General features: G+C 40.4%; 1 protein-coding gene across 1 annotated transcript in view; it reads left to right on the plus strand.

Annotated features, from left to right (window-relative positions):
• Positions 1–22814, plus strand: part of FAM13C (family with sequence similarity 13 member C) — a gene marked incomplete at both ends in the record, with an annotated part of 111724 nt that overhangs the window by 78341 nt on the left and 10569 nt on the right. The window contains 6 exons of the mRNA XM_084210334.1: positions 7114–7177; positions 12808–12958; positions 13336–13401; positions 18551–18761; positions 19714–19852; positions 21175–21256. Coding sequence (XP_084066460.1) covers positions 7114–7177; positions 12808–12958; positions 13336–13401; positions 18551–18761; positions 19714–19852; positions 21175–21256 — 713 coding nt within the window. The remainder of the gene's footprint in view (positions 1–7113; positions 7178–12807; positions 12959–13335; positions 13402–18550; positions 18762–19713; positions 19853–21174; positions 21257–22814) is intronic.

The raw sequence follows: 22814 nt of genomic DNA on the forward strand, positions 1-22814 counted from the left end.
TGGGTGCTGTGGCAACTGTGCTTGTTCTGGTGCTGGAAGGGCACTGTGTGCTCAGGTCTGGCATTGACCATGTCCCGATGGCAGGTAAGTCAGCAGGTGATGAAGTAACTTAGCTCTAGTAAGTATTGGAAGTCACAGCTTCTACTTTCATCTATCATGGCCTTGCAAATGGCTAAAATTGGGATTTCAACTCACTCAACTGACCAGTGAAGGTGTGTCCTAAGGATATGATTTAGTCCTTACTAAATCTAGGGGCATAAATATCCCATGTTCAGGTGCTGGTTTGGCTCTGCTTTTCTGTGCACAGAGTTTTTGTCAGGTGAGCCAAGTCTTCTGTTTGTCGTGATGTGCATGACGGCCTTGGTGCACTGTGGCAGAGTTTCTGGCTCCCTTTGGAGGGTCTGAAGCAGCAGCAGTCTATTCCAGGGATGCTCAGTGGCTCAGGGCACAGCTGGTTGACAGATAGAGCTCACTGGCTCAAGGATTGTTTGCAGTCAGGAACGGGACAGCAGTGACAGCTGCCATCCAATGGCACTTTGGTGCTTTATGTGACATCAACTGGTTGCTTTCTCCACAGCTTTTAGGAGGCAACGTTGTAAATGGTCTTAATTTGTGCACTCAAAGGAAGGTTTAGCAGAATGAAAAAGCATTTAATTAACTTGGACAACAAAGTGCTTTTCCCATCCAGTGCTTGTATGTGCAATTGAAACACTGCATCTCAGGAAGGATTTTTAATTAGGAAGCCTGCCTTCTCTTCTGACATTACTTACAAGAGGAAAGAATCCCATGGACTAGTAAAGAGGAGCTAGGAGCTTCCTGAGTGTGGTATCAAACCTACCCAGTGGCTCTGCTGGTGGGATGTTTGAGTATGGGTAGGTAATAAATAACTGGTTAATTTTGAAAGGAACATGATGAAAGACACAACAACTTTAAAGACTGGAACCAGAGTGGAGTGTGCATGAATAAAACCAGAGCAAAATTCCCCTGTCCACTTCAAGTGTTTAGCCTTTTTAGTCTGCCTGGTATTAAACCACTTTTCACTGCGCTATTTATTCTTGTTTAACACCATGGTAGCTCCTTAGAAAGCCTACTATCCAAAAAGGGCTAAATCTATTAAAGAAAGATGCCTGGATTTGCCATTCTAAGTGCTGTGCAAGCACAGTGATCAAATCTCAATTTTGGCCATGGTTCAGTTTCATTACATTAAAAAAAAAAAAGAAAGTAGGTGACTTTACTCTCAAATAAGGAACTCCAAACATAAACAAGCATTGACATGCGGTCTCTGGCCTCACATATAGAATGCACTCTTTATTTGTTTTAGCTGTCCTTGAACTGACACTCCCACCATCCAGCTGTGCCAGGGCACATCCACTTGCCTATGTTGGAGTTCCCACCTCCAGTTTGAGGATTGCTGTGTCTGGTGACCCCTCCTGAGGGTCACCAGCAGCTGCCCCCTCCCTGTGCTGCCTTGGCAGGGCCACAGCAGGTGACAGTCCATATCTCAGCTCACAGGGGTCTCTGGCTGCTGCACCAGGCTCACAGCACTGACTTCAGCCACAGGCTGGGACGCTGCTGCCAGGGCATGATGTCCTGCCTTGTTTTCTGCCTTCTCTGCTGTGGGACATGCAAAGGTTAAGCATTCAGTGTTGGCAGCAGGCAGCAGTCATAGCTAGGTTTGGGCAGAACACATCTGTCAGAACCACAAACCCCAAGTTTCACTGTGTTCCACTGGTTTTGCTGGGCTGCTGGTAAAATTAGCAATACTTTGGGATATGACACCTGCCTAGTGTCTCTAAGTCAGAGTAGAAGCTCTCTGGTCTTTAGGAAGAGAGGAGAGGGACACACTGCTGCTGGGGTGTCCCTATACACCTCTCTTCATGTATCAGATGTGGAGGAAGAGGACAGGAGAAGAAGGATTTATTTCTGCCTTAAATAAAGGATCAAGGTTGATTGTTTCTAGTGCATCCTGTTGTTACTTCTGCTTTAACTTAATGCTGCAGGGAGCTATAGCTCTGCCTTTAGTCTCATTGGGGATTAAAGGTCTAAATACCTCTGAACTCTAGAGGTTTTTAAGAAATCTGTGAGGCAGCTAAAAACCAGATCATTTTAACTTGTCTAAATACGGATTAAAGACTGCTGAAATATAAAAAACTTTTCAGTACTGTTCCTGTTAAGCAGAATAATCTAAGTTTAGGATATTCTAACAAGGGATTCTCATAAACAGATGTGCGACACAGAAGAACAAACCAGGCCATGTAAGAGCACCAATTCACAGAAGCGTGTATTGTTTCTTTGAGGTGGTACTTTCATTTTATGGTAATCACTGAAACAATAAAGGAAAGTTTTGTGGGATTTGAGGGAAATGGAAGAGTAGACTTGAAGAGATTTGCAGCCAGAAGAATAAGGGAATAGTGTCTTGTTTTTGGCTAAGCTGTACCTGACCTGTGAAGCATGGGTTTCAACCTCAAGAGGTGTTTATCATGTATGATTTATGAAAATCAGCATCAATTTAGTAGATGAAATGCCATCTGCATGGAAGGGAACCTTTACACCTTTTTTCCAGAACATGTATTTCTAATGCTATTGCCAGTGATTACATTGAATACTGCTCTGGTCATTGTGTGTAGCTGGGTTTGGATACGAGTGCAATATAATCTGCACTTTGATAGAAGGCAGGTAAAAGTTATAAACAGGTCTGGGAACAAATAAAGGAATTGCCTTTTTTTTAACAGACTAGAAAAAACAGTATGGAACAATACACATGATTACAATGGCTGCTTCTGCCAATTGCCTTCTCAAAGGCAATCAGCAGCAAAACTGGAGCAGGCTGCAGGCTGTGTGCAGTTACCTGAGCAGAGCCTGGTGCTTTCCTCAGATGCCTGTTACACAGAGAGGAGGCTGAAACCAAGCACCCCTGGGCAGTGGGAAGGTCAATGCTTCAGCGAAGGCTGCATATCAAGTCAGAGTGGAATTCAGAACCACAATTTGGGGTGAAGTTTTCTGCCAAAGAAAAATTCCTGGAAGTTCCCTCTCTTCACCATTCCCCAAATAAACTGGGAATGAAGTGGTTTCATTTATCAGGATTTATCTGGTCCCAGGGCTGGTCCCTATTCTGTGATTCTGTAACTCTATTTTTGGCAGAGGCTGTAGGGTGCCTGTTGCAGCCAGACCTGTGATTGTTCTGCAGTAGAAGTGGAAATGCTGCTAGCCCAGGGCTGCCCTAGATCTTGGGGTCAGCCGGAGCCTCTTGAGGTTTCTGTGCTTCCCTGAGGGGAGGCCAAGCTCTAGCAAGGCTTTCAGTATTAAAGTTTGCAAGGCGAGTATATTTTGAGAGTGCAGTTCAGGTGGGAACTCTTGAGGTTTTCAGGGTTTCTGCTGAACAGCTACAACTCAGAGATGAGTGGGAAGCAGCAGGGAAGCTGCAGAAGTCCTGATGTCCCCATGCAGACCTGCACGGCTGAAGCAGAGCCTGAAGGGCTGCATTTCCTCACCTGCACAGGCAGCCAGGTGAAAAGGGAGAAAGTTGGGAAATGATTGACTGGTTCCTAAGAAAAATTTCTTCAGAGATGGTGGTATTGAAATACTGGTGTTTATGGTTCCAGTGATACTTCTTGTACCAGGGAAAAGTCTCTGAGCAAGCTTTTGGGTTGCAGTGCAATTAAGAAAAAGAAAGCAAAAGGGGGAATGGGGAGAGGATAGAGGAGGAAGAAGATGAGAACAGCTCTTGCTGCAGCCCCAATAAGGACTGCACCTGCTGAGTACAAGAGCTGCTTATAGAAAGAATAACAAGCGCTGGCTGGGTTACACAAGGGCTGGGACTCATGAGACAGGCACTGCTACACTGGCTCTCTGTCTGATCTCCCATTCCAGTGCTCATGGACTGCCCTTGGGCCCTTCAAGGTTGATTTCTCTTTCTTTGCAGGTGTGCACTTTATGTTCACCCCAAAGCCTGTTGCACTTCTGCATTGCTTTCTAAGGAGTCATAGGTGTGCTTTTGAAGCATCCACCTGCAGCAGTTTGGATTTCATAATGCTTTTTGCCATTTGGGAAGGTCTCAGAAAAGAGCCATCTGTTTTCTGGGTGCTGAGATGTGCTGGTGGTGTGTTCTGCTGTAACTCTGGACAGACTGAATCAGTGCCCTGCCAGGGAACTGAGACTGCCACTGGTGAGCTATTTACCACCAAGATTGCCCTCACTGGCTCTGGGACTGGACACAGGGGAGGAGTGTTGGGCCAGGATAGACTGAAGGTGACTCTGGATAAGGAGTTTCATCCCACAAAATACCATGAGGTTGATGGGCAGGACTCACCCTGGCATTATCCATGCCAAGACACACCACACGTGTGGTGTTGTAGTGCACAAACAAATAAACAGCCTGGGGATGGGGTTTGTGTGACCAGAGCTGGGCTGGAGTGACATTTGCAAGTTACAAAATGTAATGCTTCTTTCTGTGTTTCACAGAGGAAATGTGGTGGGGATTTGCTTAGGTACATCTTCCCCAGCTTTTAAAATTATGTGGTTTTATTTGAATTTTATACAGGTTTAAAAGTGATGTTGGGCATAATTCAAAAATTCACATGTCCTGATCTTTATTTTCAACAGCACAGTGCTCATGCAAATTTATTTCCCCCTTGAAGTCTAGTAGGAGCTCTGTTATGATAATTAGAATTTAGGTGGTGTTTATTTCTTTTTTTTTTTTTTCTTATATCCACAAGCCTCAAATGTACATGTTACTTATTGCATCTTTGCCGTCTCTGTCATGGAGAAAAGGATAATTCTGCCAAAGCCAGTCTATAAAGGAGGGCGAGAGACAGATATTTGAGTAGTAGCCACAGAGAGAATTTAATTTTCATTACTTTACAGGATGTAAATTATACAAAATAAGGGTGCCTGCAATTATTCAAAATTTCAGCTAAGGTCTGAAATAATTTTAATGTACTCAGCACAGATGGAAAATTGGGCTTTGTTCCTGCTGATTTTGAAGTTAATGGGTATTTTGTGATTGACTTTTAATGAGAGTAGAATCCAAACCATAGTTATTAAATTGTAAGCCCTGTGTTGCCTGGTGACAATCAGAAGACCTGCATTTGCCTAGCAGAGCAATGAATCTTGGTGAAAATGAAAAAGCACACCCCAAAACTTTCTGTGTAGAGTAAGATCAGCTCAGCACACAGGAGACTGAAAATGTAAATGCTCATCACCCAGAAATGGTTACTCATTTAAATGATTTCAGTATCTCCAGAATCCAAATAACTCATCTTACTCCAGTATTTCTAGTGTAAAAGGGAACAGTAGAATGAAAGATTAAAGGCATCCTAAAACAGCTGGCAAGTGCATCAGCCTGAATGACAGAGGTGGTACCTCATGGCCGCTGTAAACATTTTGCTCTCCAGAGTGCAAGACTCATGAGGTGTACAGCTGTAAATGATGTAGAACCTTATACAGTTCCTGTAAAAAGCGCTGCTAGCATTTACTGTTTGTTTCTGTCTCTTTTTTTTTTAATTGTTTTTTTTTTATGTTATTAAGGAGATTTGCTGTGTTATACACCCTGAAAGGAGTTATCCAAATGAATACCAGAAGTGTGCAAGTCTGACATGTATTGTTTTCATCCTTTCCCTCGTGTCTAGCTCTAGTTCAATGAAATCACCTTAAATATTTTTCTTAATTAGTGAATTAGTTCTTCAGCTGTTTATAGTCTTGCAGCTGCTTCCTTACGTGTTATTAAACCAAACTACAAATATTTCACTCTTTCCTATTAAATTAGTCCTTTTGCTGTTCTCATGACTCATTTCTGTTCCTATGGGAATTGCACATCTTGGATCCTATTAGGAGCCAAGTGGTTTTTCACCCTGGTGTAGCTATCTAATGTGTATGCTTTGGTAAGAGAAGTGGCATAGCCATCATTTCAGTCATTAAATGCCTTACAAATCCAGGAAGAACTACAACAAACACATCTGCATCTCTCTGCTCTGGTTTTGAGGTCTCTAGAGGATTTTACAGCTCTTTGTTTTTGTTGGGTGACTCTATGGCCAGAAAAATATGAATTATTTTGTGCAAAGAAATCTGGGTTTTGTGTTGGGTATGATCACATCTCTGAGTGAGTCTCCAGGGGCCAGCAGATATTATCAGCACCTTTTCAGCGCTGACACATCTCATTCTCTGAGACAGCTACAGTTTTCTCGCTTCCCCTGAGTTGAGAGTCAGCTTGTGGCACACCCATGTCAGGCTCTGAAATCAGGTGTGCAAAGCCTCAGCTTGTTCTGGGAATCAACAGAGTGGTGGCGGGAGGCTACTGGGGTTGCTCAGTCAGTGGGAAGCCGTTTCCAGGCTTGAGTTTCATTCCTTGGTGTAGTGAATTAGTACCTAACCCTGATGCTGTGAGCTGTGTGGGCCATGTCTGCCTGGGTGGAGCACAGCTCCTCAGTGGCCACAGCCAGGGGGAAGAGATCTGCCCCTCACTAGTCCAGGGCCTTCCTTTCCTCTTCCCATGTGGAGAAGCAGCAATATACTGAGAGAAAACCAAAGGTGTGGACATCTCTGATGGCAGCCATGTGACACTCACTAGAAAATGAGGACAGCTCTCTTACAGGATTTCCAGTCACCTGGGGCCTTTCTGAAATTTGCAAAAGCAAAAAGCTGAAGACTGGGAGCCTGAAATGTCATCAAATTTAAATATGGAAGGATTTATTCTTTATGGCTGTGATATTGGAAAACTCTTGTTCCTAATTTAAAGCATGTGGGACAAATTGTGCTTAGATTTAAGCATGTGTTTGAGCTTTTTCTTGGCATTAACTCTGTTAGCACACCAAGTCACACATCATACATATATCTGTAGAACTTTTTGACACAACAGAGTGAGCCCAGATATTAATGTCATAGTTTCCAGGACTTCATTTACAGTCTAAATGAATTATTTAGGATTCCAAAAAAACCACTGTTGTTTTGAATGGGTTAAAAAATAGAGATGTTACTTTCACAGAAATGCTGTTTCTTATAAATAAAACAGATTAATTATGTAAATTATAAATTACATACACGCATGATGAAAAGCTTGAGATATTTGCAGCACAGGTAGGCAATCTATTGAATTATTTTTTAAATTTTGTTTTGTAGAATAGATCAGAGCACAAGCATTTCACCAAAAGAAGCAACTGATCAATTTAACAGCTTAAATGAGGTAAGTGTAACTCAAAGTTGAAATATGATGTTATAAATTTTGAAAAGATGTTTTGTTTTTTTGTTAATTTCAAGGTTTTGGAATAATGAAATTGCTTCATAATCTTAGATTAGCTTTTTAATGAAAGATTGTAGTCATGTTTTTGAAGAAAAGCTTAAAAATGTGATATGAGACTGCTAAAATAGTTTAAAGCTAGAAGCAAGAGATTTTAAAAAATTTTTAAGCCAACTTTAGATTGCTTTTTTTACACTCAGAAAAGAATCAAACACTCAATACTGACTGAGTGAAGGGACATCTCAAGAACATTTGATTTTTTCCTTGTATTACAACTCTAGATGGTTCATCTGTTAAACGGGAACCGTGTGTATGTTATATATCATATAAATATTATATGTTTATATAATATATTTATATATTATATGTCATATAAATATGGACCATAAATATGTTTTGTTTAAAAATAAGGAGTTCTCAAGGTTGGTACATCCTGCATAAGTAAGCTAGGATCAGTACAATGGAGTCTAAAAGGTGCTCTGGTTGTAAGATGGAAGGAGGGGAGAGCTGAAGAGGGGAAGCAAGGAAAGCCAAATAATGCCAGTGACACTTGAAACAAGCTGCTGTCACAGAGAAATAAGCTGCTGCCAGGAGCTCAGTGTGGTTGAAGCACAAAAAGGTGTTGGTGTGATGACATTGAACCGTGGATGAGCCTGGGGGAGGTCCTCACAGTCAGCAATACCCTGTGAGGGGGAGGGGGTGAACCCAAGCTTTGCAATTATGCAAAGTGGGAAACCCTATAAAGCATCTCCCCACATCTGGGGACCCTGCACCCCAACACAGAGTCCACTCACACTGCAAGGACAGTGGGGAACATGGGATTTACACAGAGAGCAGTTGGGTATTTTAGTGTAGGCCAAGACAACACAACAAAACCAGTGGGAGAAAAGAGCTGGGTGAAGAGAAGCCCATTCCTGAAAAACTCTGGGAAAGAAGGCTTTGTCTCCATAATGAGTCAGAGAGCATCTATGTCTATTAATAGATGCCTGACTTTCATTAGGGGGAGACCACAATGTGTCCTTTTAAAGGAATTCAGACCTAATCTTCTCCTTGCAGTGAATTGTTTCCTCTGCATTTTGTGTCACTGTTGTGCAGCTCACTGTAGAAAATCTCAATGCTGACAAGCAGGGCACATTCAGTGACAATACAAGAGAGTACACTCAGCCTCTCTAGAGCCACCTCAGGCCCTGGGAGAAATCATTAAGTTATTGTTTCTTTTGAGAAGCCCCAATGCAAATATTCACTGAAGCTTCCGCTTGAAATCTTCCATTTAAAATCCTTGCAAAGGATTCCTTAAAGGCTAAGAAAAAATATTGTAATAAATCAGTGTAAAATAATAAAACCAATTATTAGCTTAGAAATTAAAATTAATTGTTAAAAACAAATGAGGAATCAGCAAGGGTTACAATCTGGTGCTTTCTTTTGCAAAATCTTAGATTATTTTTTGTCTCAGGTCTATTGCAAACTGGTGCCATAAGAAAAATTCTCTTTCTGGAGTAGAGAAAATGGTGTCTCTCTTCACTGCTCACCCGTGGCATTATGCAGACCCAGGGCATATCTTGTTCTATCTTATTGTTGCTTGTTTGTTCCCCATAAAGGAAGTTCTGAATTGAAAATGTCATTTGCCTCAAGGCACAAATATTGCCTTAACGGATACTGCAGAGATTTATTTATGTTCGTATAAAATGTGCCTATCTTATTTTAACTTGAACTCTCAGATTAAAAAGCTGTTCCAGTGTGACATATAAAAGCATTAATTTCCTTAGAGTAAAAAAATGGAACAGGTTGAAATTTGCTCAGTTTCTTTCCAATATGAATCACTTCAAAGGCTATTAAATGCTGAAAGCTTGGATTACTCTCCTTCTCTGCCCCAGCCGATTTCACAAATCCAGTGAATCCATCAATAAACTGGATATAATAGAATAGCTGCCTTACCGTCTGGGAGGCACAGGAGCAGGCCCAGGGGCAGGCTGCAGCCATCCTTTTCATTCAGAAGCACTGTGTGGGGGTCAGGGTGGTATCAGTTTATGCAGGAAGCACCAAGCCTGGGCTTTGCTCCTCAACCCTGCTTCTCATCCTCCTGACTAAGTCTGAGCAGAGCTCATGGCTGGGGCACACCAGGGTCCTTTTCCTTTTCCCTCAGTTCTTAAATTTACCAAACCTTTGGATGCCCACAAGAATGAGACAAAGGATGCTGATAATAGTAATCCTTTATCTGGGAAATAAATTCTTTCTAGGGGCAAATTCTTTCTCATTTGTCACATTGCTCTTGTCAGGCTATGGCCTCCTGGATGTGCTGACCAACACATCCCACAGTGCAGATCCTGCTGGACATGGCCCTGTGCCACGTCAGGGTACTGCCTCTCAGTGCCACAGCATTTTGGTGAGGAACTGGGAGAATTTGTTCTTTCAGTGTCCCACTCTCCAGAGGGATTTACTCTAGTGAATGTGTGGCATTCATCTAGATGTGAGAGAATATCTGTTATCTCAGTAATTCCTTGCCCTAAGGCCTCCCCTCTTCATTTTCAATAATCACTGGTGGAAGGGGTGATTATCAATGGGTCCTGGCTCAGTTGTAGAGAAGGTGTCTCTGCTACAGGCTGAGCTTCCTCTGGGAGTGGGGTGGGAGTCCTTTTGTACTGTGCTTCCTCCAGCAGACAAGGCTATGGTGCTTCAGTGACTGTGTTTTCTTAAGTATTATCAAAAATAACAAATGGCTGAGAAGGACTACACTGTTTCTCTTCCTGTCTTTCTCCGACTTCCTATAAATATCTTCATTTTACCATTATTTGTAATAATGTACAATGCTTTTTCTCTAGTGGAATTGGCTTAGCTTAAGATCTTTGAATTGTCAGTTGCTTTAAGAGGGCATAAGAAGAGATAAGAAACCTTCATCCAAGATGCTTCTTTTTCAAACCTTTGGGATACTCTTCTTAAGAGAAAACGATATGGGTATTTTTTCCAAGGCAATTTATGGATCCATTTGAGATAGTAATTTGTCCTTTCATTTGCTTTAGCATGGATCAGGAATTACTGCATCAGAAAAACTCATGTTAGGCACCATAATGAACACAAAATCTGAAGTATTTGAACTGACATCTTAGCTGATATAGGACACCATAACTTAAATGACTTCACTTATACTTCATTTCCATGTAGGGGCATTCTAAATTGATGATCATGCCCACCATGGCCTGAATTTTCCCTCTGTGTGTTTCAGCAGTTTGCACTGGCTTCTAACATGTTTAGCAACTTCCTTTGACCAGCCATGGGCAGAGGTGGCCCAGGCAGGCCCTGGGGATAGGTCTGGCTGTGGCAGAGCTGTGAGCAGCACGTGCACAGGCTGCTTCTCCCCCAGAGCAGATGTGCTGGCCTTTGCTCTAAGCTGCGTCTCCTGCCACATTTCCAGTTAATTTGTGGTGACTTTTTCCTGGATAGTGCAGTGTGGCAGTGCTGTAAAACTCTGCTGTGGTTGAAGATAAGATGGGGTTGGTGGTACACTCCAGATTCATCATCTCCCTGGTAACATCAAGATAATCAAAGCTACTTAGTGTTTTTCTCAAATCCCTGTCAAGGGCACATTCATGAAAATAGATAAGGTATTTCTATTATCATTATTATATGATTTTTGTTTAGTGTTTTGGCAGTGGCTGGAAATTTGCCATCCACCCACCTTTCCCAGATGGGTGAAAAATATCATTTAGAGCAACCAAATATAAACCAGCTGGTGAATAACAGCATAAGCATTGCTGAAATACAATGTTTAACAATGTAGTCTGTGAGAATGCTTTTACACTGAGCTTCCCATAAATATCAATGTGTCATAAGGAATAGTGATGCAAAGTGAATGTATTTTCTTGAAATGGGATTTTTCTTGTCAAATGCTTGAAGTAACAGTCCATGAAGGTTAAGTCCTTTTATCAGACATTCACTTATATTTTCCTTATTGGCACATTCCTATGAGTTGTCATCTGTGTTCTCCCTAATTTTCATCAGCTGTTCTCCTGGTAAGGTCCATGCTGGCATCAGAGTCCTCACTGGTTTGTAACTAGTACAGTCATCTTTTCTAGATAACATTAATGACTGTAAAATTCTGCCTGTCTATGATAATTTCACAGCCACTTTGTTTGGGTTTAGTTGAGATGACAGACGATGGGAAATGAGGACTTCCCAAAGCAGTGCCATATGTATGATGTAAGTCAGCACCCTTCCCTTGACAAGGAAACGCACTGCCCCCTGAAAGCTTTTAGGGGTGAAAACATTTTCATAATTTTCCTGAATTTCATAAAAGGCATGAAAGGATAAAGGCAGAAAGTCATCCCTGATCTTTTCAGACAACCAAGCTGATTTTGTCTTTTTAACCAAAAATTGTCTTTGGGTTTACAAAAGGGGTACCTTACAACAAAAATAAAGCAAAGATGTATTAAACTACTTGTTACGTACGTGATGTATTGTCACAGAAAAGAAATCAGGCCAATAAATCAATTCATTTTTCATTAAATGAATCAATAAATTGGTTTCAGGTGTTTGACAGAGTGAGGAAAAGAGTTTTCAGGGTATAAATTTGAGGAATTATTTTCTTTTGCATCTCAGATTATTTTCTTCAGAAAATTGCCCTCATAAATATGTATCACTTGAGTGACTAAATGTTATACGTACATTCTATGTGTGCCAGCTGTGTGGTTATTAGGACAGCCTTGTGTGGTTTTGTTTTATATCTTGAGCTGTATTTCCCTTGAGATGGGGGAGCTGAATGCGTGGGGTGTGGGGAGTGACTCATTTTGCCCAGTCAGATGGTGATTAGGGCTTTCACAGCTTTTCCATCACAGGGAGATGCTTGTGTCAGATCGTGCAGCTCAGTGCTGCATGCAGCATTAAAAATTCAAATCAGAGCTGGACCATGCACGGCACAGAGGCTGGAAGTGATGTGGCAGATAACTGTCGCTGTCATTGATTTGCCTGCAGCCAGTGACAACGATGTGTTGATTTTACCTTTGCAGTGGATCACAAATGATCGGCTGCCCTGTAGAACTGGAAGCAGCCCACATAAAAGCCGTGTCTACATAATAATGAAGTATCTCTAAAACAGCCAATTAAAAAAAATCTCTCTCCCAAGAATCCCTTGAGTGATCGTGTTGTCAGTAACTCTTTGTTCACTGCTGTGCACTGCACTCACAGGCTGGAGAGGGAGATTTGATTTTTTATGAATGGTAAATGGGGAGGGACATAATGTCATCAGATCGTGATGTCAGCCCAATGAATGAAATACTTCCTTAATGTATTGCTTCAAGCCCAAGAAGAGGGACACCATCTCAGCTTGGCTTCCTGGAATAAATCGCCTCTTGCTGACAAAGTCATCTTTCCCACGTGCCATGAATAATCCATGTAAATTGGGACTTAAATAACCAGGAGTCAAGAAACTCATGGAATAGTGCACGTTTGTTCTCCCCACGTCCTCCCGGAGCTGGCATTGGAACACCCCTTTGCAGGCACTGCCGATGGGCTCTGGGAGTTGAAGAGCAATTGCTGATCCCTGTTGTTCTCTACCCAGCCCAATGTTCTGCTTTTGTCTGCAGAATTCTTTGTTGAAGCTGCAAGCCCTGGAAACTGATCTGTGCTCTGCGTTTCTGCCAGCCCAGGAGGAAACTCCCCAGCTGCCAGCACCCAAGGACACAGCCCCTTCTCCAGCCCAAAGCAGTGTGCAAGCTGATGGGGCCAGTTGTGGAGGTAAGCGAGCGTGCCATGATGTGCTCTCGTTTGCAATTTTAAAAAAGCCTTGTGACTTGCACTTTAAAATCAGGCTTGCAGCCCTCTGGGAAACAGTGCAGAGCTAATGCAAAGCACCATTTCCTCCTGCAAACGCTGCGTAACGTAGAAAGGGGTGATACCTGTTAAAAGAATGGAAATTAACAGCTGTAAGTCCCCGGTTTTCTGAGAGGGAATTTTACTTTTCAGAGAGGTTTTAAGAATCCAAATTCTTTTATTTTTAGTTTTAATATGTTATTTTTCCCCAAGTAAATTTACTCTCTTTACTTCCTATGTCTGTATTGTGTGAGATCACCTGCCATATCATGTAATTCTATTTTTGTCATTCTTTTTGTCAGAGCAATATCACTTCATTTCTCCTATTATTGATTTTAATTTAATGCATCAGCAGAGAGATAGCGAAGGTGAGTTTTACAGCATGTGGATTTTAATTATTCATGATCCTGTATTATTACCCGGCTGGGCGAACTGTCGTGTGTTATCTCTCCCTCTTCCCTCAATAGAGAAATAAATAGCCCTAAGGCTCAGCACTGTTTTTGTCAATTCATGGCTTGTAGTCACAGGGCTGGCAGAGTCGTGATGCTCAATAGAAGAGGAGTCACTGCTAGTGAAAAATAGGTCAAAGGCAGTATGACTAATACATCTCACAGACAAGTGACATGAATACACAAATACCTAAGTCGTGCACCATGTATGGTTCAAATTAAGGCAGGTAGGTCAGTAATCCCTTTGCCATTGTTGTTTCATATCAGAAAAAAAATCTGGGTTAAGAAGAACTTATTTTAGGAGCTGCTTGCTCAGCATTTTCAGCAAGAAATAACATTAGGTTATTTACAAAAAAATCATAAATGATAGTGTTTCGCTTAAAAAATTCTGAAGTTTGAGGTTGGCACTGGAAAAATCAAGGAACAATACATGTAGAAATCAAATTATTATGAATATGAAGGAATCTAAAAATTCTAAATGTCCTGATTTTATTGTTATTTTTTTTTTAAGAGGATCTGTTAGTTCAGGCAGGCAAATACTTTAATAGCTCTTGGACACAGCTATGGAGCCTGGACTGGGACTAACCTTCACGGGGATCTGAAGCAGAAATAGGTCTCATTTGTGTGCTGCACAGAAAAAGACATTCTGCAGCTCACCCAAAATCAACACGGAATCCTTTCCTTTGTGTCAGGGTGGAAAGGACTCCCTTCCCAGTAGCTTACTGCATTATTTTGCTCTGGTGGTTTTATAGTTTATTGTTAGGATGGTTCTTAGTTGTTTCTCCCTAATTATTTTTTGCCATTTTAATTAGGTTTTCTTTTTATATTTTGCTGGTGGTGACCGCTGCTTCCAATCCTCTCTCTACTCCCATTTCCCCTCTGCAGCCACATGGGGAAATGTTGCATGATGTAGCATTTCTCTTGCACAGTTTCAGAGCATGCTCTGCCACTCCAGCTGTTCAAACTTGTGCTTTAGTTAAAGCTTATCAATTTAATGGGTTTTAATGTGCCCTCATTCCTGTTAACATCTGCTTTGTGGTTTGTGGCATTTTTAGTAACTTGCCATTTTGCACAGACAGAGCTGATCCTAATTCTGTCTCTTAAATTACTGCTGAAATCTTCTGATGCATTGAGCTGTCACATGGCACTATTGTCTATTTGAGCTCCACCTTGGCTGGAAGTCCAGGGATTTGTACCAGGATGGGAAGAAAGTTTCTAGGGGATGTGCCATACATGTTCCATATTTAGTTATCAGCCTTTCCTTAGTGGATCTGGGAAAATTAACACAATCGCATCCCAGTCAACAAATTTTATAAAAAGTGTACATGATATGTATGGAGAATGAAGATACAACAGTCTAGGAAGATGACAGGGTGCTTCAGGATACCATTTTTAAGGGGATAAACAGTAACTTATCTCTGAGCAAAGTCAGCAATTTCCAGTTTACTTTTGAATATGTGAGAGCTGAATTAGAGTTGCCAAAGTGAGACTGTAAAGAGTTGTGATGGGTACCTAAGTTAGTTTTTTAAAGGGGTGATTATAGAAAAGTAGAGTGAAATTTCTGTAACTTTTGGATATGGAATTACATCACATAAGTGCCTGCAACAATAAGTAGCTGAACCTAACTACAGGAAATGACTTCTAAATGACTTTTAAATTAAAAATTCTGATAGAGGCATTCACAGATGTAATGTGTTTAGAACTGAACACACTACATCAGAATATTATTTTTTCTATACAAGAGATTTCTGTGTATTATTGTTTCACTTGAAGAATATCACAGGCATAAATACAGGCTTGTACCATAGGACTTGTCATATGAAGTCCACCTGCTGAACCATGTTGCAGATTATCAGACACTAGAATTTGGCTTTAATTCCTGTGGTGTTCTCCTGTCAGTGCTAAGCTGCATGGAGTAGATGGGATGGAAGAGATGCTAAGGGGCAAGTAACTTGCTTGGGTAGAGGTTGCTTTAATTCCAAGTTTTGGCAGAAAAAGAGGCTAAAATCAGGCAAGATACATGAAGACAGGTAGAAGTTTGGTCAGTTCATGGGCTACTCTTAGGATAATATTTAGTGTCTTGTTTAGGATCTACACAGAAGTGGAATCAGGATGATGGCCTTAAGTGTTAATTAAAAATGGAGTTGGTTAGAACTTGTCATCACCCTGAGATGTCCTACTATTTTAGTAGTTGTGCCACTGAAATGAATCAGTCTGAATTATTTGCTGACCACTTCTCACTATTTGGTAGTAATTTAATGCACATCTAGTAAAGTTGGAACTAAACCCTTTCTTGGGCCATAGCAAAGTTGCAAGAGTATTCAAGTCTTGCTGTCAGAAGGCCAAGGAAATGAAATGGCCTTTGGGAAATATTCCCAAATTATAAACATGCAGGTTGTCTCCCTTTTGTTTGCTAGCAGAATAAAAGAACCTCCTTGAACTGTGTGTGTTTGGTTTTACACTGGAGCTGCACCAGCCACTACTTTTCCTGTGTATTTATCTTCCAGGAGTGCTTAGCCTTGAAATTGTGCATTTCTTCCATTTCTGAGACTGGGCTGGGCCTATAAAATTGTCTGGTTGTAGATGTAAGGAGCAGCAAATGTCCTGTGACCGTATGGTTTAGCAGTGATACAGACTGTCTCCTGCATGGAGGACACTTTTAGGTCCACAGGAAGTCAGAGTTCAAATGTTGGAAAGTGATTTCCTTCACTTATCAAACACTGCCTGATCTTTTCATCACATCATTTTCCTTTCACAGTGAGGGCACTGATACTTAATACTTATTCCTTGTAATAACAGAACATGAAAAACTGTGCAATTGTTCCTATTTAACCTATTTCCCAGTGATTATGTGTTTCTTGAAGTTCAAAGATGGTAAAGTTAAAGCAAGGGAAGCCAGGTTGTTCTCACTGACAATACTGTTCTTCAGAAATAACCAGCCCAGCAACAGCATCAGATCAAAACCCAAACAAAGGTATTAATTTTAAAAAATCTTACAAGGTAAGGAAAGAGTACTTTCCAAAAAGAGAGAACACTTTTGTTTGCAGCACACCAATTATTCCAACCATTGCCACTACCTGTTGTCAGTGTCCATGACGCCCCAGGACTGCTCAGTGCTCCACCCCTGCTTCTCCCAGGTGCCTTCCTGGGGTCTCTCTGTGGGAGAATTTGAATCTCATACAAGGTTTAGCAGATTTGGGTGTTGCTCTGGTGTCTTGGACAGCTGAATTTGACCTACAGAGTATGAAGTACTTAGAGGAAGGATGCAAGGGTAGAATTAATAATCAACTACATTGTGTCATTGTGAAAATGCTTAACCTCATTATAATTGATGATGCTGGTAAGAGCAGATGAGTTTATAAATACAAGTCGTGTAACTTTTGCTTGACAGACTAAACTGTGATTATACAATATACAATAGGATTTTTTTGTTGTTGTTTGTAAAGCTAAAACAGTTGGATAGTGTCCAATAAAATAATATTTAAGCCATTGTAATTACTATTTTTTAGATAAATATAGGAGTTTTTTTGAAGGGTGTAATTCAGACCTGGTTTTTCACCACAGTCACAGTATAGCAATAGGGATTGGCAGTTTTGGTATTTGTTGGGAAGAGGGCAAATAAAATGTACTACAAAGGTTCCATTCAAATCCTGGAAAAAGTACTCACTCAGCATGGGAATGTGATGTCCCATGTGTAAAGCAGAAAATCAAAAGTGAAGGTAAAAGAACTTACCTAAGCCTGCCAGTTCTTCTGTGAGTAAACTCATGTACAGTTGTTTTTCAGGGAAGTTTTAGACTTCCATTGAATAAAAGATTCTGTGAAATGTATTAAATTGCATGATATATGGCAAATATAATACTGATTAGAATTAACACACATGCTGCCTGGAAATGTAAAAAAATAGATATTAATTAAAAAGCTGTATATATGAATGGGCTTAGAAAAGAAAGAAAATAATGTAGCTGGTGAAAAATATAACGTACTGTGGAAACTGCTGTAGGAGAACCTGAGTCAGGGCACAAACTTTGCTTTAGCAAAGCTAGAGAGAAAAAATTTTGGGCAAGAACTTATAGGAGATTGTGGAGATTTTCCCTAGAAAGTATAATCTGCAATTGAATCCCAATCATCTGATAGCAAAAATATTGATTAGGTTGTGCATCTTCATGCATTTCACCTACTGAAGGTGAGGAAGAAGATTCAGTATTGAATATTGAATATTCCCTTCAATGGACTCAGGTAGAGTACAGGAAGATGAACCCCTGATATTCCCTAGGTGGGCCCTGTAATGTGCCATTATTTTTCATGCTACCCAAAAACAGAACCAGTGTGATGAGTTCATCAATTCCTACTTTTTCTATCTTGACCATCACTATTAAACAAATTTTACCTTTTAAGGCATCTGTGATGAGGTTTGCATTTACAGTCCAAGACTTGTTAACACCACAAGCATTGTTACTACCAGAGGCATAACTCCTCCAAGGAGTTATGCCCATGACCTTGAGTAAATAAACTGAATGTTCTTGGTGGTGGTTGTTATTTTCATATCTTGTGTTCTTTGAGCCAAGGATATGTTACTGTTACCCAAGAAAATCCTGCAGGATCCTGCAAGCAGCCCTGGAAGTTCTTACCGTTAGGACATATTATATTTTTGACCTTCCTTTCTCTTCACCAGGGGACTAAATGAAAAATCACAAAATTAAACTTATTGTGGGCAGTCATCATCTTCTTTGGGAAAGTGGCTTTCAAAAGCAAACAGATCTATGAAAATACAAGTAATGCTTCTATTCTGGGAAACTCTCCATCTTTACTTCATAGTTTATAAATACACCCATCCACCTCCTCCTGTGGAACTCAGAAAGGATTTATGTGAAGCCAGTGGCAGTACTTCTATTTTCTCATCCTCAGTGCTGTGTCCACCCTGCATGCAACACTTTGCTGATCTGTTTGCTGCTCACTTTGAATACTTATGCTTGGAATACTTCTGTAAAGACAAATTTTTATTGACCTAGGTAGCTGTACCCCATGTGAGTGACCCTCTGTCCACAATGATTTATACTTTCTTTCTAGAGCCTGTGCCAGCCCACAGGGACTGGCAGAATGACATGGAGAGCAGCCCACAGGAGCATCACTCCCTAGGGACCAGCCGACTGCTGTATCACATCACAGATGGAGACAATCCTCTCTTGTCACCACGCTGCTCTATCTTTAGCCAAAGCCAGAGATTTAATCTAGACACAGACTCTGCCCCTTCTCCACCAAGTGCTCAACCTTTCATGATGTAAGAAAATCTGTTTTAATTCTTATGTATTTGTGCAATTCACAACCTTTGACTATTCATGGGTTTTTCTCAGTTGTTGCTATGTCATAAAAAGCAAATGTTTGTATTGTGATGTTTTCTGAAGTGCATAATTTGCAGCACCAGAAATAAGAACTAGCGTTTCCTCAGTCATAACAGTGCACAATATTTTTTTTTAAGTCTTTGTTAATTATAGTTAGCAAGGACAGTTTTAAATGTTAGTAATTGGAATGATGAGTGAACACAAGATAGAGAGGGCTCTCTAGTTATAATACTAAAAAATTCAGCTGTAATTGAGCTGCAACTTGAGTCACTGATGAGGGGTGACAGTGACATAAAGCATATGAACAGTCCATGTATGTGATTTCTAGAAACCAAGCTGTGAGTTTCAGAGAGAAATCAAACTTTCTTAAAAGTTTATATACAGAGCTTTACCTTCAGCTGCATATGAATAATAATCAGCTCTATTGACTTGCAACTGTAAATAATCAGAAACAAAACTGTCTTCAAAATGATAATGTTTATTTCCAGTAATGAAAAACTCCCTGAGCTTACTTTTAGAAATCATGTCACCACAGTCTCCTGTTATACTTGAAAGATTTGTGAATAAAGGTGTGGGTGTTAAATGTAAATACTGGATTAGGCTTTTGCCTACTAGATTAATTTTTTGAAATATATTCAGAAATCCCACAATTAATTTAAAAAAATGAGAGAATGAAAGACAGATGGTGAACCTATTAGAATACTCTATTGGTGCCTTCAAGCAAAACTAATTATTTTATGCTTACTTTATAAAACTAAGTTGTCTCTATCCAGTGAAAGAATAGAATAGCCATGAATTCTGAAATGCTAAGTGTGAAGTGTGCCTGTAAACAAGGCAGGGTCCACTACAGCCAGCTCTTAGATCCCACAACTCAGCTTTTGGCTTTTGCAGGCCCAGAAGTTCTTCCAGGTGTAGCTGTGAAGACTGCAAAGAACCACAGACAGTAACACAGCTTACCAAGCATCTTCAGAGCCTCAAGAGAAAAATTAGGAAGTATGAAGAAAAGTTTGAGCAAGAAAAAAAATACCTGGTAAGACAATAATTGAAAAGGTAAATACTCCAAGAGGGAGGCAAGAATCCCAATGTATTTAAACTTATTCAAAACAATGTGAGATAGGGTATTTCTGGTAAAATGAAACAGGAAAATCTTCAATGAATACCTTTTTAGCATCTTTCAGTGTCTGCAGTAGTTATGAGACTCTTCATTTTCTTTGGATTACCTTTGTTGCAAAATATCCATCTTTGAGAATTGTGAATCAGTGAAACATGGCTGACAGGCTTGTGAAACAAAATTGTGCAAAAGGTGAAAAGCTACTTATTTGCTTTGTAGGAGCCATTTGCCTGGAAACTTGTTCTGCTGTGCAGATCCCTTCATTCAAGCAGGCTCCTATAAACCTCAAAAGCCTGGGGCTCTGTACAAGCTGATGGTAAAAATCAGAGAAATAAAACTTGTGGGGGTTGTTTGAGGTCAGTGGTGAGTGCTGTGCTAGGAATTGTGCAGTATAAGAATATTAAAACATACCTGATGCTAAGGAGGTGTACAACACAAACCAGGGAAGTTTGTGACATTATCTGACTGTATTAAAATTAAGCAAATTATATATTACCTGTTAATCCTGTTAATGGCCAAAATCTTGTGCACTGTGGGAATCATATGCTCCTAGGAGGACAATTTCATACCAAAACAACCCTCACAATATGTCCAGAAAAGAAATTATGTCAGAAGTTTGATTTTGCGAAACTGTTTTGCAATTTTGTATATCTGAGTTTTGAAGAGTCAGTGTAAATTCACTTTAATTTGCAGGCAATTTCTAAATGCAAAATAACCCCAATCTACAAAGCCTTTGTTGTTTGTTTCTTTTGAAATCACTCTTGCACAGGATTTTTCATTTGATTAATTAAGCAGGTCAGTTGAAGTTCTGAAAATGCTGTATCCCAAGAGAATCCTAGTATTATAGTAAGAGCTTATTCCTGCAAAGGACAGAGAGCTTCAGTTACCATCCTGGAAATCACTTAGGAACTTGACTAAAATTAGGTATTTGATCAATCCTTTTGAAGTCACCGAAGTTATTTATCCAATTAGTCAGAGACTGAAACATTCATTGCTATTCTTTTTGGGATCAGAGACATAACACTCAGATCCTTGTGGCACTGTGTCACAATGGGGAGAGATAAGCCATGACAAATTAATGCCATGATCAAGCCAGATGCTCTGCATGACTCTGATAGAGTGCAGTCAGAACTATGGACATTTTGTAGCACACTGGAGGTGGGGAGGTTTTATCTGTTTGATCCTTTAACTGTCAGCTCCTTCTCTTTCTTTACATTCTTTACATTTTCCTTTGCATTCAGCCTTCTCATGGTGACAAGACTTCCAATCCTGAGGTTCTGAAGTGGATGAATGCTCTGGCCAAAGGTCGGAAGCAGCTCAAAGGTACATAATAGAGTGTTGTGTCCCTTTGCCGCTGAGCCTTTTGGAAGTGGGAGTGTACCTGGAACCTTTTAAAGTCAGTTTTCTAACCTCACTGCTCTGCTTATTTTTCACAGTGTGTGGCATTAAGTCTCCCAATGGCAAGAAAGATATTTTGTGATATGACTTGCCTTGATTCCTGAAAGCAAGGATTAAAGTGAGCCAGTTCAACCTCCATACCAAGGCTAGAATGGGGAAGGGGAAAAAGCCACCATCTCTCCCTCATCACTATAAACATTCATGCAAAAGGCAATGCTGTTCTGAGCACTTTCATGAGGGTCTAAAACACAGAAGTTAAAAGTTTCCTAGTAATAGCACAAATGTAGGTGCAACTGTTTCTTTAGGACTGAGGATACACATCTCTAAGGATTTCATTTATTTTGATCATAAAAACAGATCTTTCCTTGATAATAAATTTGGCCTTGAGGGTCAGGTTTTGCCCTTGACTGTCTGCATACCACTCCCTTAATGTCTGTGGGTGTATTAGATGCTTTCCCTTGGGGAGTCTGTAGCCAAGACTGATTGATTTTTTTTGAAGGCTATTTATAATTTATCTAAATCCTTTTTTTTTTTTTTTTTTTGCTGTGTTATAAATGGATTCTCACTACTAAATAAATTGTAGTATTATCTTTCATCTCTGTTCTGGATGTAGTTAATAATGTAGATATAGAGGATGTGATTGTGGTAAATAAAGAAGTAGAAACTTATCCTTCAGTAAATTTCTTCTGGAAATTCTCCCTTGAGTACTATCCTGTATGACTACGAGATGGTGATGATGATTACTATAATTGTTTCCCCTTCAACTCTGTGTTGCAAATCCAGGAAGGGCAAATGCAAAGAAATGGCCAATCTACATGGTTACTTTTCTGAAGATTGCATCTCTGACTCAGCCACTCAACCTCCTGTCCAGAGGGTCTAGGTTTCATAGATCAGCCTCACCTTCACATCCCAAATGCCTCAATTCTCTGACAATCCTTGATTTTTATTATCCTGAATAACAGCACTGCTTTTAAATGAAGCCAGATTAATGAGGTTCACATACCAAGTACAATTGACATGGAAAACACTCAAATGTTTGTAGATCCTTCTTCAAATTTGCAAGGCTTGTCTATCCTTTCTAGCTCTATGGGTTTACTAAAAATTACTGGTTTTCCCCATCCCCCAAGCTGGCCTATATCCTCAGACTGTCACAGCTAAAAAGTTATGTTACTGTTTCTACATGGATTTCCACAAATTTAACACAGTTGGTGACATCAATCTCCTGCCTTGCCCAAGGTCCTTCACCAGACAGGCATATGCTTGGAACAAAATCTGGTTTTATGGGAGCTAATTCAGATTTTAATTCAATTTCCTTGTTGCTCTGTGCAGGTCCCTGGAGCTCCAGGGGCTTTGGCTTGGTGTCAATGTAATGGAGTCACATGCTTTATCACATCCAGGCAGGCTGCTGACTGGGAAGCTTCTGTCTTCTGCTGTGGTGCTCAGGTGCTCTTCTGCCAAGGGAAGTCATTTAAGAAAGCGGTGG

The sequence above is a fragment of the Fringilla coelebs genome (genome assembly GCF_963513975.1).
Source record: "Fringilla coelebs genome assembly, chromosome: 8".
NCBI classification, from domain to species: Eukaryota; Metazoa; Chordata; class Aves; order Passeriformes; family Fringillidae; genus Fringilla; species Fringilla coelebs.